Below are 14,914 nucleotides of genomic sequence, written 5' to 3' on the forward strand. Positions count from 1 at the left end.
TGAATTGGCGTCACACACGCCGATTCAGTGATGTCTGCAGGAAGTCCAGCGACGAAATAAAGTTCTGGACTTTCTGCAGCGACCAACGACATCACAGCAGGATCCTGATCGCTGCTGCGTGTCAAACTGAACGATATCGCTAGCCAGGATGCTGCAACGTCACGGATCGCTAGCGATATCGTTCAGTGTGAAGGTACCTTTAGTAATAAGTTGACTGATATGGTGGTAGATGAGAGAATGGTGAACTGGTTAAACGACTACCTGACGGAGAGGCCAGTTTGTAAGGATGGGGGAGGTGGTATCTGGCAGTGTACGGAGCAGTGTTGGAGCCCCTCAGGGTACAGTGTTGTCACCCTTCTTCACATTGTATACAGCTGACTTTCAGTATAAATCAGATTTTTGTCACCTCCAAAAATTCTCAGATGACTCAGTGATTTTAGGGGGCATTATGGGGGGTCAGAGGAATATAGAAGGGTGGTTTCTGACTTTGTGGACTGGTGCCGGACTAACTGTCTAGAACTAAATGCAAAGATAACCAATAGGTGGTGCTAAGTTATAGAAAGAAAAAGGAGGATTACTTACCGATCAATATTGCTGGCCAGGAGGTTGAGATTGCAAATATTTGGGGGTTCACCTTGACAGTAAACTCGATTGGAGGTGTCATACAGAAAAGGTTTACAAGAAGGGAATGAGCAGACTGTACTTTCTTGGGAAGCTCAGGTCGTTCAATGTGTGCAGTAAAATACTGGAAATGTTCTACCACTTCGTTGTGGCAAGCGCCATCTTTTTTGCTATCATATGCTGGGGCAGTAGTGTGCGAGTATCTGACGCTAATAAGCTCCACAAACTTATCAAGAAAGCAAACGCAGCTGTTGGCCTCCATCTGGACTCTTTTGAGGAGGTATTGGAGGATAGGATTCAGATGAAGTGTAGGGCTATAATGATCAATAATACACACCCATTATACGAGCTGTTCTTGAAGTAGAAGAGCACGTTCAGCAGCCGTCTAATCTTACTAAGGTGTAAGAAGGAGAAATTCAGGAAATCATTTGTACCTACTGCTATGGGGATGTATAATAATTTCCTAAGGGTGCTAGACAACAATGACTGATTGCTGGTGTACTAATGTCAACAGTGACTTATATACTTGAACTACCCACATTTATTTGTTATGTAATGTTGGGTGTACTTGTGCAAGATTTGTGTCCTAATATTTTATGTACTGCTGTTTTATTGCTGCTGCAATACCGTAATTTCCCCAGAGATCAATAAAGTGTATCATATCGTATCTCCATGGTGGCTAGTATTAGGTCCTCTGGAAGTGGGCCCAGCGCTGACAATTTGCAAAGAATATCCGTGGTGTCCTGGATATAGCTGGGTGAGCGCCTCACTATGGATTTCAGAATGCGCTCCACCCAGCCTGAAATATTCCCAGTTAAAGTCCCAATACCAGAGATGATAGGCCTCCCAGGATTACCTTCTTTATGTATTTTAGGCAACATGTAGAAGGTACCTGTTTGGGGATTGTCTGGTATTAGTTCCAGCATTGAGGATGAAGTAGAATCTAATCCATTGATGATATATGTGTTAGTTCCTGTGCGTATTTTTTGGTCGGATCTCCCTGAAGTAGAGTGTAGTATTTTATATCCAAGAGTTGTCCGTTTGCTTCCTGGATGTAATCTGTCGTGTTCATTATGACTACAGCTCCTCCTTTGTCTGCTGGTTTGATGATATTGTTATTGGCTTTTAAGGATTGTATGGCTTTTCTTTCCTCCATAGTGATATCTTGCGGCACTTTATGGTGTCTGTCCAAAAGGTCAGATTTAACTTTTTTACGGAAACAGTCAATGTAGAGATCCAGAGTTTGGTTGTGCCCAGGTTGCGGGGTCCAGTGTCTCTTTTTCTTTTTTGCTGTGTCATTCACATTGTCTTGTGATGTGATATCTGCATGGTTATCAAAGAATTCTTTCAGTCGCAATCTGCGGAAAAATTCCTCGATATCACTACAGAACTAAGCCCTATCAAGCTGTTTTGTAGACCAGAAAGTTAGTCCCTTTGATAAAACATGCATTTCTCCTGTGCTTGGCTCATATTGTGAGAGGTTTACAACAGAGGACAATGTATTAAAATGATTATGTAAATTGGGCTTACCTTCAGCTACATTGAGACCTGCTTTCTTCCTGAGTCAGTCCAGTTTCTTTTTCTTATTGATAATGAGGTGATGTAAATTGTTGTAGAATTCCTGCAATGTCTCCTTGATTAGACATGAACCTGGTCCTTGTATTTGGTACTGTAGGTAATTTATCTCTTTATGGTTGGTCCTCTTCTTGTGGTAGAAAAATCCAATTAGATGATTGCTACAGATCATCTGAGAGACTGCGGAAAGTTTCTGTGAAAAATGGGTATTGTAGGTATACTTTGATGGATTCCTGATCATGAGGCGTTTAGGGATTAGGTTTTCCTTCTTGCATCTGGATAGAAAGAAAATGTTGCTGTTCATTTGTGCCAGTTTCTTCAGGAGGTTTTTCAAATCCATCTGTGATCGGTACATTGGGGTATCTTCCATTATCATGAAGTACAATAACAAATTGTACTGTGGTACTGTGTTACCAAGAAAAATCGATGTGATTACTTTTCTGCCCAATGATGACAAAATTATTCTAGGAGTGACACCTTTATTGGCTAACCAGAAAATAATATGTTTGCAAGCTTTCACAGTGGCTCCTTCTTCAGGCAAGATTACAAATACCGTATATATTTGAGTATGAGCAAACCCGAGTATAAGCCAAACCCCCTAATTTTGCAACAAAAAACTGGGAAAACTTATTGACTCGAGTATAAGCCTAGGGTGGAAAATGCAGCAGCTACCGGTAAATGTTAAAAATAAAAATAGGCACCAATAAAAGTAAAATTAATTGAGACATCAGTAGGTTGAGCTTTTGAATATCCATATTGAATCAGGAGCCCTATACAATGCTCCATACTGTTCATTGTGGCCCCATAAGATGCTCCATATACAAATATGCCCCATATAATGCTCCATGCAGTTCTTTATGGCCCCATGTAATGCTCCATATAATGCTCCATGCAGGTCATTATGGCCCCATAGATGCCCCATATAATGCTCCATGCAGTTCTTTATGGCCCTATAGATACCCCATATAATGCTCCATGCAGTTACAGTATGTCCCCATAGATGCTCCATATAATGCTCCATGCAGTTCTTTATGGCCCCATATAATGCTCCATGCAGTTATGGCCCCATAGATGCTCCATATAATGCTCCATGCAGTTCTTTATGGCCACATAGATGCTCCATATAATGCTCCATGCAGCTCTTTATGGCCCCATGTAATGCTCCATATAATGCTCCATGCAGTTCTTTATGGCCACATAGATGCTCCATATAGTGCTCCATGCAGTTCTTTATGGCCCCATGTAGTGCTCCATATAATGCTCCATGCAGTTCATTATGGCCCCATATAATGCTCCATGCAGTTCTTTAAGGCCCCATAGATAACTGCATGGAGCATTATATGGAGCATCTATGGGGCCATAAAGAACTGCATGGAGCATTATATGGAGCATCTATGGGTCCTTAAAGAACTGCATGGAGCATTATATGGGGCATCTATGGGGCCATAACTGCATGGAGCATTATATGGGGCATCTATGAAGACATAACTGCATGGAGCATTATATGGGGTATGTCCTCATAGATGCCCCATATAATGCTCCATGCAGTTATGGCCCCATAGATGCCCCATATAATGCTCCATGCAGTTCTTTATGGCCCCATAGACACTCCATATAATGCTCCATGCAGTTCTTTATGGCCCCATAGATGCTCCATATAGCATTGTGCCACATGTAATGCTGCTGCTGCTGCACTAAAAAAAAAAAGGCATGCTCACCTCTCGTCACTGCCCGCTGCTCCTCAGCGTCCCGTCTCTCCGCACTGACTGTTCAGGCAGAGGGCGGCGCACACACTAATATGTCATCGCGCCCTCTGACCTGAACAGTTACTTGAGAGGACACGTAAGACGAGGCGGCGGTGGAACGCAGAAAGGTGAATATGACATACTCACCTACTCCCGGCGCGGTCCCTGCAAGTCCCACGTCTCCGGGAGCGGCAGCTTCTTCCTGTAGTGAGCGGTCACGTGGCACCGCTCATTACAGTAATGAATATGTGGCTCCACCCCTATGGGAGTGGAGTCCATATTCATAACTTTAATGAGCTGTACCAGTGACTGCTGAACAACAGGGGAAGAAGCTGCCGCGCCCGAAGACATGTAGGGACCGTGGCAGGAGCGCTGGTAGCAGGTGAGTATTTGACAGGCATCGCTCCCCCTCACCTGCCGACCCCCCCCCCCCCGCCTTCCATGACTCGAGTATAAGCTGAGAGGAGCACTTTCAGCCCATTTTTTGGGGCTGAAAATCTCAGCTTATACTCGAGTATATACGGCAGATTAATAAGAAGAAAGCACAACATTTTGAAGGGAATCTGTCACCCCAAAAATCGCGGGTGAGGTAAGCCCACCGGAATCAGGGGTTTATCTACAGCATTCTGTAAAGCTGTAGATAAGCCCGATGTATCCTGAAAGATGAGAAAAAGAGGTTAGATTATACTCACCCAGGGGCGTTCCCACTGCTGGTCCGGCGCCTCCCATCTTCAACAGATGACATCCTCTTCTGGTCTTCATGCTGCGGCTCCGGCGCAGGCGTACTTTGTCTGCCCTGTTGAGGGCAGAGCAAAGTACTGCAGTGCGAAGGCGCCGGGAAAGGTCAGAGAGGCCTGCGCATAAGCCAAGGAAATCAAATAGGGCATTTTCTTACAAATGGAGAGGCAGTGGGAATGTTGTTCTTAGTTATCTGAAGTCTGTGTGGTGGAGGTGTGAATTGGACTTTAACTGAGAATATCTCAGGCTGGGTGGAGAACATTCTGAAAACCTTACTGAGGCGCACACCCAGCTATATCCAGGACACCACGGATATTCTTTGCAAATTGTCAGTGCTGGTCCCACTTCCAGAAGACACGATACTATCCACTATGGATGTAGTCTCTCTATTCTAACATTCCTCAAGAGGATGGAATTGCAGCATGCAAATATTTCCTTCAAAAGAACAATCTAGCCACAGAACCAACACTGCAATTTATCAGGTTTGTTCTCCATCATAAGTATTTTGCTTCTGGGAACAATTTATACCAACAGTGTATGGGCAGCGCCATGGGAAGCAAAATGTCCCCACAATATACTAACCTATTTATGGTGAAATTGGAGGAAAATTTTTTGTCATCTTGCTCTGTTAAACCTCTTGCATACTGCCGCTACATCTACTCACCTTCCACAATAACTTCAACAGGTACCACCCAACCATCAAGCTCACCCTGAACTTTTCAAAGACCCAAATACATTTTCTGGACATGACCATATACATCAAGGACAACGCCATACAAACATCAAGTTACCATAAGCCTACAGGACGTCCTGCATATCTTAAAAGAAACAGCTTTCATCCAAAACACACAAAAAAATCCATCGTCTACAGTCAAGTTCTGAGGTATATTCGGATCTGTTCAGACAGTAAAGACAGGGAACTACAGCAGATATCACTGAGGAACACATTTCTACAACAAGGATACCATCCACTGGTAATATATTAACAGATCCACAGGGCTACAAGGATCCCAAGAAACAGCCTCCTTGATTACAAACAGAGAGGATAACAACAGGGTACCTCTTGTGGTCACATATAACCCCCATATGAGCATTCTAAGGAAAATTGATGCTGATCTCCAACCCATATTCCACAGAGACCACAAATTGAAAGACATATTCCTAGAACTACCACTTCTCTGCTATGAACAGCACCCTAACTTAAGTAATATCCTTGTCAGAAGTGTCCTCAACACCATCAGTGACTGGCACATTCCCATGTAACAATAAAAAATGCAAAACTTGTAATCACATATTACCAACAAATATAGTCAATGTACCAAACACAAATCAGGACTATAAGGTCCAGGGGTGGACTGGGCTCGGTGGCAGAAATGCATTTGCCCCCCTGGCCAGTGCCTGAACTACCACTTCTCTGCTATAAACAGCACCCTAACTTAAGTAATATCCTTGTCAGAAGTGTCCTCAACACCATCAGTGACTGGCACATTCCCATGTAACAATAAAAAATGCAAAACTTGTAATCACATATTACCAACAAATATAGTCCCCGTACCAAACACAAATCAGGACTATAAGGTCCAGGGGCGGACTGGGCTCGGTGGCAGAAATGCATTTGCCCCCCGGGCCGGTGCCTGAGCCACTGCACAGGGCCACTGGAGGACCTGTGATGAGCAGGAACATCAGTGTGGGACACGCAGCATGCACCTGTGGCCGGAGCCATGGCTGGCTTATGTGCAGGCTGCAGTGAGAGGGGGTAGCTGCTGGCACACAATGCAGACGATGAGGAGGGGCGGTACTTACACAGTGATTGCACGCAGCCTCCTCATCTTGTGTGCAGACCTGCTCCAATGTCTGCTCAGCCAAGCCTGGAGGTGTGGAGCTACAGCGTGCAGACTAGAGCAGCAGCACAGGACGGCAGGAGATTAGAACTTGAAGATGAGAGGAAGCAGCCCTGTGTGCTCACTGCCCAGCACACACCAGGTAACCTTTCCAGCAGCTCATCTCAACGCTTGCTGTGCTAAGTGGCAGGGGCATTTAACAAATTAAACATGGCAGGTCAAAGTATGTGTGTTTCTCAGTCGCCCAGGACAGACTACCAGAGAGAGGGGATCCACCCTTCAGGGACAGGAAACCCACAGGATAAAAGGGCGGTACCTCTCCCCTGCATCAGTTTGGTTTCCTGTCCCTGACGGGGAACCTTCTAGGACGGTACCTGTCAAGAAGACTGACCTGAACGAGGAATCCGGAGCCGGCCAGTTCGGGTTCTGGCAGCGGGGAGGCCCCCGTCACGGCTGGTCCGGTATCCGAGGCCGCCACAGCTACGACCGGGTCAGGAAACATGAGCGGGGGGAAGCGCAGCCGCCACTCCGGATAGGAGTTAGGGGCTCTAGCACTCTGCCGTACACAGGACGTCTGGATTTCCAAGATGGCACCGCACCGGAGGTGATGGGAGAGCTTCCGGTTCAGGGGCGATGCAGTGACGGACTGCACCAAGAAAAAAAAAAAAAAAAGACGCTTTCTCAGTAATGCAGCCATGGGGGGAGGGGATAAGCGCCAATCTTTAAAAGAGGGTGCACATGGAGGCTCCTTGCTGCATGCCGTCCCAAGGTTATACCATGGAGGACAGCGATCAGCAGCTCCAGCAGCAGCAGTGTCATCATCAGCGGCAGAAGTCGGACGCACAGAAAAAGTGAACTTCTGCGGACAACCGGAGTTTTCGGTCTGGTAGTCATTCCACGCAGCATAGTAAGAACTCCAGCGTGGTAAACCAGCTACCGCCCACGGATCACACGCAGGATCCTACCCCTCCAGAACCGGTACCTATGTGTTATGGACCTGGTGGTTAGGAGCACCCAGCACGACCTGATAGTTAAACTCACACAGGACAAGCTCTGGGATGTGGGAGCTCTGCTGACCGCAACCCCTAATCCTATCACACAACTAAAAATAGCCGTGGAGCGTTCCTGACTCTCCCTAGACGCCTCTTCACAGCCTAAGAGCTAGCTAGCCCTAGAGATAGAAAATATAGCCTACCTTGCCTCAGAGAAATTCCCCAAAGGAAAAGGCAGCCCCCCACATATATTGACTGTGAGTAAAGATGAAAGTAACAAATGCAGGAATGAAACAGGTTTCAGCAAAGGGAGGCCAGACTTACTAAACAGACAGAGGATAGGAAAGGTATCTTTGCGGTCAGCACAAAAACTACAAAAGACCACGCAGAGTGTGCAAAAAGACCTCCGCACCGACTCACGGTGCGGAGGTGCCACTCTGCATCCCAGAGCTTCCAGCTAGCAAGACAAAATCATGATAACCAGCTGGACAAGGAAACAATGAACAAATAATAACTATCAGGAACTTAGCTTCTGCTGGAGAAGACAGGTCACCAGAAAGATCCAGGAGCGAACTGAACCAATGCAGGAACATTGACAGCTGGCATGGAGTAACGATCTGAGTGGAGTTAAATAGAGCAGACAACCAAAGGATAAACCACGTCACCTGTGTAAGGAACCTCAGAAGCAGCAGCTTCACTCACAGCCACCAGAGGGAGTCCATGGACAGAACTTGCCGAAGTACCATTCACGACCACAGGAGGGAGTTCGACAACAGAATTCACAACAGTACCCCCCCCTTGAGGAGGGGTCACCGAACCCTCACCAGAGCCCCCAGGCCGATCAGGATGAGCCAAATGAAAGGCACGAACTAGATCGGCAGCATGAACATCAGCGGCAAAAACCCAGGAATTATCTTCCTGACCATAACCCTTCCACTTGACCAAGTACTGGAGTTTCCGTCTCGAAACACGAGAATCCAAAATCTTCACCACATACTCCAACTCCCCCTCGACAAACACCGGGGAAGGAGGATCAACGGAGGGAACCATAGGCGCCACGTATCTCCGCAACAACGACCTATGGAACACATTATGGATGGCAAAAGAAGCTGGAAGGTCCAAACGAAATGACACAGGATTAAGAACTTCAGAAATCTTATATGGCCCAATGAAACGAGGCTTAAACTTAGGAGAGGAAACCTTCATAGGAACATGACGAGATGACAACCAAACCAAATCCCCAACACGAAGTCGGGGACCAACACAGCGCCGGCGGTTAGCGAAACATTGAGCCTTCTCCTGGGACAATGTCAAATTGTCCACCACATGAGTCCAAATCTGCTGCAACCTGTCCACCACCGTATCCACCCCAGGACAGTCTGAAGGCTCAACCTGCCCTGAAGAGAAACGAGGATGGAAACCAGAATTACAGAAAAAAGGAGAAACTGAAGTACCCGAGCTGGCCCGATTATTAAGGGCGAACTCAGCCAAAGGCAAGAAGGACACCCAATCATCCTGATCAGCAGAAACAAAGCATCTCAGATATGTTTCCAAAGTCTGATTAGTTCGTTCGGTTTGGCCATTAGTCTGAGGATGGAAAGCCGAAGAAAAAGACAAATCAATGCCCATCTTAGCACAAAAGGACCGCCAAAACCTCGAAACAAACTGGGAACCTCTGTCCGAGACGATGTTCTCTGGAATGCCATGCAAACGAACCACATGCTGGAAAAACAATGGCACCAAATCAGAGGAGGAAGGCAACTTAGACAAGGGTACCAAATGGACCATCTTAGAGAAGCGATCACAAACCACCCAAATGACCGACATCCTTTGAGAAACAGGGAGATCAGAAATAAAATCCATGGAAATATACGTCCAGGGCCTCTTCGGGACCGGCAAGGGCAAAAGCAACCCACTGGCATGAGAACAGCAGGGCTTAGCCCGAGCACAAGTCCCACAGGACTGCACAAAAGAACGCACATCCCGTGACAAAGAAGGCCACCAAAAGGATCTAGCCACCAAATCTCTGGTACCAAAGATTCCAGGATGACCAGCCAACACCGAACAATGAACCTCAGAGATAACTCTACTAGTCCATGTATCAGGGACAAACAGTTTCTCCGTAGGACAACGGTCAGGTCTATCAGCCTGAAACTTCTGCAGCACGCGCCGCAAATCAGGGGAGATGGCAGACAAAATTACCCCCTCTTTAAGAATACCCGCCGGCTCCGGAACACCCGGAGAATCAGGCACAAAACTCCTTGACAGGGCATCAGCCTTCACATTCTTGTGATCCGTCAAGACCACCACGCGATGTTTAGCTCCTTCAAGCCAATGTCGCCACTCCTCGAATGCCCACTTCATGGCCAACAACTCTCGATTGCCAACATCATAATTGCGCTCAGCAGGCGAGAATTTTCTAGAAAAGAAGGCACATGGTTTCATCACCGAGCCATCAGAACTTCTTTGCGACAAAACAGCCCCTGCTCCAATCTCAGAAGCATCAACCTCGACCTGAAACGGGAGCGAAACATCTGGCTGGCACAACACAGGGGTAGAAGAAAAATGACGCTTCAACTCCTGAAAAGCCTCTACAGCCGCAGAGGACCAATTGACCACATCAGCACCTTTCTTGGTCAAATCAGTCAACGGTTTAGCAATACTAAAAAAATTAGCGATGAAGCGACGGTAAAAATTAGCAAAGCCCAGGAACTTCTGCAGGCTCTTCACAGATGTCGGCTGAGTCCAATCATAAATGGCCTGAACTTTAACAGGGTCCATCTCGATAGTAGAAGGGGAAAAAATGAAACCCAAAAATGAAACCTTCTGAACTCCAAAGAGACACTTTGACCCCTTCACAAACAAGGAATTCGCACGAAGGACCTGGAACACCATTCTGACCTGCTTCACATGAGACTCTCAATCATCCGAAAAGACCAAAATGTCATCCATATATACAATCATGAATCTATCCAGGTACTCTCGGAAGATGTCATGCATAAAGGACTGAAACACAGATGGAGCATTAGAAAGCCCGAATGGCATAACTAGGTACTCAAAATGGCCCTCGGGCGTATTAAATGCTGTTTTCCATTCATCACCCTGTTTAATTCGCACAAGATTATACGCCCCTCGAAGATCAATTTTGGTGAACCAACTAGCCCCCTTAATCCGAGCAAACAAATCAGACAGCAGCGGCAAAGGATACTGAAATTTGACTGTGATCTTATTAAGAAGGCGGTAATCAATACAAGGTCTCAAAGAGCCATCCTTCTTGGCCACAAAAAAGAACCCTGCTCCCAATGGTGACGACGACGGGCGAATATGACCCTTCTCCAAGGATTCCTTTATATAACTCCGCATAGCGGCGTGCTCTGGCACAGATAAATTAAACAGTCGGCCCTTAGGAAACTTACTACCAGGAATCAAATTAATAGCACAATCGCAATCCCTATGAGGAGGTAGGGCACCGGATTTGGGCTCTTCAAAAACATCCCGGTAATCTGATAAAAACTCAGGGACTTCAGAAGGAGTGGAAGGCGAAATTGACAACAATGGAACATCACCATGTACCCCCTGACAACCCCAGCCGGACACAGACATAGATTTCCAATCCAACACTGGATTATCGACCTGTAGCCATGGCAACCCCAAAACGACCACATCATGCAGATTATGCAACACCAAAAAGCGAATATCCTCCTGATGTGCAGGAGCCATGCACATGGTCAATTGAGTCCAGTACTGAGGCTTATTCTTGGCCAAAGGCGTAGCATCAATTCCTCTCAATGGAATAGGATACTGCAAGGGCTCCAAGAAAAAACCACAGCGCTTGGCAAACTCCAAGTCCATCAAATTCAGGGCAGCGCCTGAATCCACAAATGTCATAACAGAATAGGACGACAGAGAGCAAATCAGAGTAACGGACAAAAGAAATTTAGACTGTACCGTACCAATGGTGGCAGACCTAGCGAACCGCTTAGTGCGCTTAGGACAATCGGAGATAGCATGAGTGGATTCACCACAGTAAAAACACAGCCCATTCCGACGTCTGTGTTCTTGCCGTTCAGCTCTGGTCAAAGTCCTATCACACTGCATAGGCTCAGGCCTATGCTCAGAGAATACTGCCAGATGGTGCACAGCTTTGCGCTCATGCAAGCGCCGATCGATCTGAATGGCCAAGGACATAGACTCATTCAGACCAGCAGGCGTGGGAAATCCCACCATGACATCCTTAACCCCTTACCGGCATCGGACGTACTATACCGTCCGATGCCGGCTCCCCTGCTTTGATGCAGGGCTCCGCTGTGAGCCCGCATCAAAGCCGGGACATGTTAGCTGTTTTGAACAGCTGACATGTGCCCGCAATAGGTGCGGGCAGAATCGCGATCTGCCCGCACCTATTAACTAGTTAAATGCCGCTGTCAAACGCAGACAGCGGCATTTAATTACCGCTTCCGGCTGGGCGGCCGGAAATGACGTCATCGCCGACCCCCATCACATGATCGGGGGTCGGCGATGCTTGTATATTGTAGCCATAGAGGTCCCAGAGACCTCTATGGTTACTGATGAGCGGTGGCTGTGAGCGCCACCCTGTGGTCGGCGCTCACTGCACACCTCCATTTCTGCTACATAGCAGCGATCAGCAGATCGCTGCTATGTAGCAGAGCCGATCATGCTGTGCCAGCTTCTAGCCTCCCATGGAGGCTATAGAAGCATGGCAAAAGTTAAGAAAAAAAGTTTAAAAAAATGTGAAAAAAAAATAAAACAAACAAAAGTTTAAATCACCCCCCTTTCGCCCCAATCAAAATAAATCAATAAAAAAATATCAAATCTTCGCATATTTGGTATCGCCGCGCTCAGAATCGCCCGATCAATTAAAAAAAAGTATTAACCTGATCGCTAAACAGCGTAGCGGGAAAAAAATTCGAAACGCCAGAATTACGTTTTTTTGGTCGCCGCAACATTGCATTAAAATGCAATAACGGGCGATCAAAAGAACGTATCTGCACCAAAATGCTATCATTAAAAACGTCATCTCGGCACACAAAAAATAAGCTCTCAACCGACCCCAGATCATGAAAAATGGAGACGCTACGAGTATCGGAAAATGGCGCAAATTTTTTTTTTTTTTTTTTTTAGCAAAGTTTGGAATTTTTTTTCACCACTTAGATAAAAAATAACCTAGTCATGTTAGGTGTTTATGAACTCGTACTGACCTGGAGAATCATAATGGCAGGTCAGTTTTAGCATTTAGTGAACCTAGCAAAAAAGCCAAACAAAAAACCAATGTGGGATTGCACTTTTTTTGCAATTTCACCGCACTTGGAATTTTTTTCCCATTTTCTAGTACACGACATGCTAAAACCAATGATGTCGTTCAAAAGTACAACTCGTCCCGCAAAAAATAAGCCCTCACATGGCCAAATTGACGGAAAAATAAAAAAGTTATGGCTCTGGGAAGGAGGGGAGCGAAAAACGAACACGGAAAAACGAAAAATCCCCCGGTCATGAAGGGGTTAAGGGCTTCAGAAAGACCCTTTCTGAAAATTGCTGCCAGGGCACACGCATTCCACTGAGTAAGCACAGACCACTTTCTAAACTTCTGACAGTACACCTCCGCTTCATCCTGACCCTGACACAAAGCCAGCAAGATTTTCTCTGCCTGATCCACTGAATTTGGTTCATCATAAAGCAATCCAAGCGCCAGAAAAAATGCATCCACATCACGCAATGCAGGATCTCCTGGCGCAAGGGAAAATGCCCAGTCTTGAGGGTCACCACGCAACAAAGAAATAATGATTTTTACTTGTTGAACGGGGTCACCAGAGGAGCGGGGTTTCAAAGCTAGAAACAGTTTACAATTATTTTTGAAATTCAAGAACTTAGATCTATCCCCAGAAAATAAATCAGGAATAGGAATTCTGGGCTCTAACATAGGATTCTGAACCACAAAATCTTGAATGTTTTGTACCCTTGCAGTGAGATGATCCACACAAGAGGACAGACCTTGAATGTCCATATCTACACCGGTGTCCTGAACCACCCAAAGGTTTAGGGGAAAAGAAAGGCAAAACACAGTGCAAAGAAAAAAAAATGGTCTCAGAACTTCTCTTATCCCTCTATAGAGATGCATTAATACTTTTGGCCAGCTGTACTGTTATGGACCTGGTGGTTAGGAGCACCCGGCACGACCTGATAGTTAAACTCACACAGGACAAGCTCTGGGATGTGGGAGCTCTGCTGACCGCAACCCCTAATCCTATCACACAACTAAAAATAGCCGTGGAGCGTTCCTGACTCTCCCTAGATGCCTCTTCACAGCCTAAGAGCTAGCTAGCCCTAGAGATAGAAAATATAGCCTACCTTGCCTCAGAGAAATTCCCCAAAGGAAAAGGCAGCCCCCCACATATATTGACTGTGAGTAAAGATGAAAGTCACAAACGCAGGAATGAAACAGGTTTCAGCAAAGGGAGGCCAGACTTACTAAACAGACAGAGGATAGGAAAGCTATCTTTGCGGTCAGCACAAAAACTACAAAAGACCACGCAGAGTGTGCAAAAAGACCTCCGCACCGACTCACGGTGCGGAGGTGCCACTCTGCATCCCAGAGCTTCCAGCTAGCAAGACAAAATCATGATAACCAGCTGGACAAGGAAACAATGAACAAATAATAACTATCAGGAACTTCGCTTCTGCTGGAGAAGACAGGTCACCAGAAAGATCCAGGAGCGAACTGAACCAATGCAGGAACATTGACAGCTGGCATGGGGTAACGATCTGAGTGGAGTTAAATAGAGCAGCCAACCAAAGGATAAACCACGTCACCTGTGTAAGGAACCTCAGAAGCAGCAGTTTCACTCACAGCCACCAGAGGGAGTCCATGGACAGAACTCGCCGAAGTACCATTCACGACCACAGGAGGGAGTTCGACAACAGAATTCACAACACCTATGGCTGCGTCAGATTGGTGAGTGATCTTCGTGAAAGCTCACTTTTTGTAATTGGTGTTCCCCTTCTCCATTTATCTTAGGCAAGGAAGAAAACGGGGAAGACATAACACAGAACCTGCCCCTTATGCGAGAAAGCCCTACCACAGTCTTGGGATAAGAAGCTATGTGACTCCTGTATAGAACGAGTCCTCTGTGAGGAGACCCCAAACTTCGCCTCTGAGTTACGATCTGTAATTAAATCAGAGGTCGAGACTGTTTAACTCCCTTAAAGGTGAAAAGAGAGCTAGTAGGAAACAACCTATTTCTTATAGGAATTCTGATTCTTCCAGCTCCAAGAGTAATAACTCAGATACGCAGGATTCCTCCTTCTCTTCTTCGGATAATGAGAGTGGAGGTCGTCATTGCTTAACCCTAGATGAGGTCGACGGCCTTGTAAAGGCAGTAAGATC

General features: G+C 46.2%; 1 protein-coding gene across 1 annotated transcript in view; it reads right to left on the reverse strand.

Annotated features, from left to right (window-relative positions):
- Positions 1–14,914, reverse strand: part of LOC138671623 (uncharacterized) — a 47,084-nt gene that overhangs the window by 19,434 nt on the left and 12,736 nt on the right. The window contains exon 3 of the mRNA XM_069759799.1: positions 6,912–7,166. Coding sequence (XP_069615900.1) covers positions 6,912–7,166 — 255 coding nt within the window. The remainder of the gene's footprint in view (positions 1–6,911; positions 7,167–14,914) is intronic.

This window comes from Ranitomeya imitator, chromosome 3 (assembly GCF_032444005.1).
Source record: "Ranitomeya imitator isolate aRanImi1 chromosome 3, aRanImi1.pri, whole genome shotgun sequence".
NCBI lineage: Eukaryota > Metazoa > Chordata > Amphibia > Anura > Dendrobatidae > Ranitomeya > Ranitomeya imitator.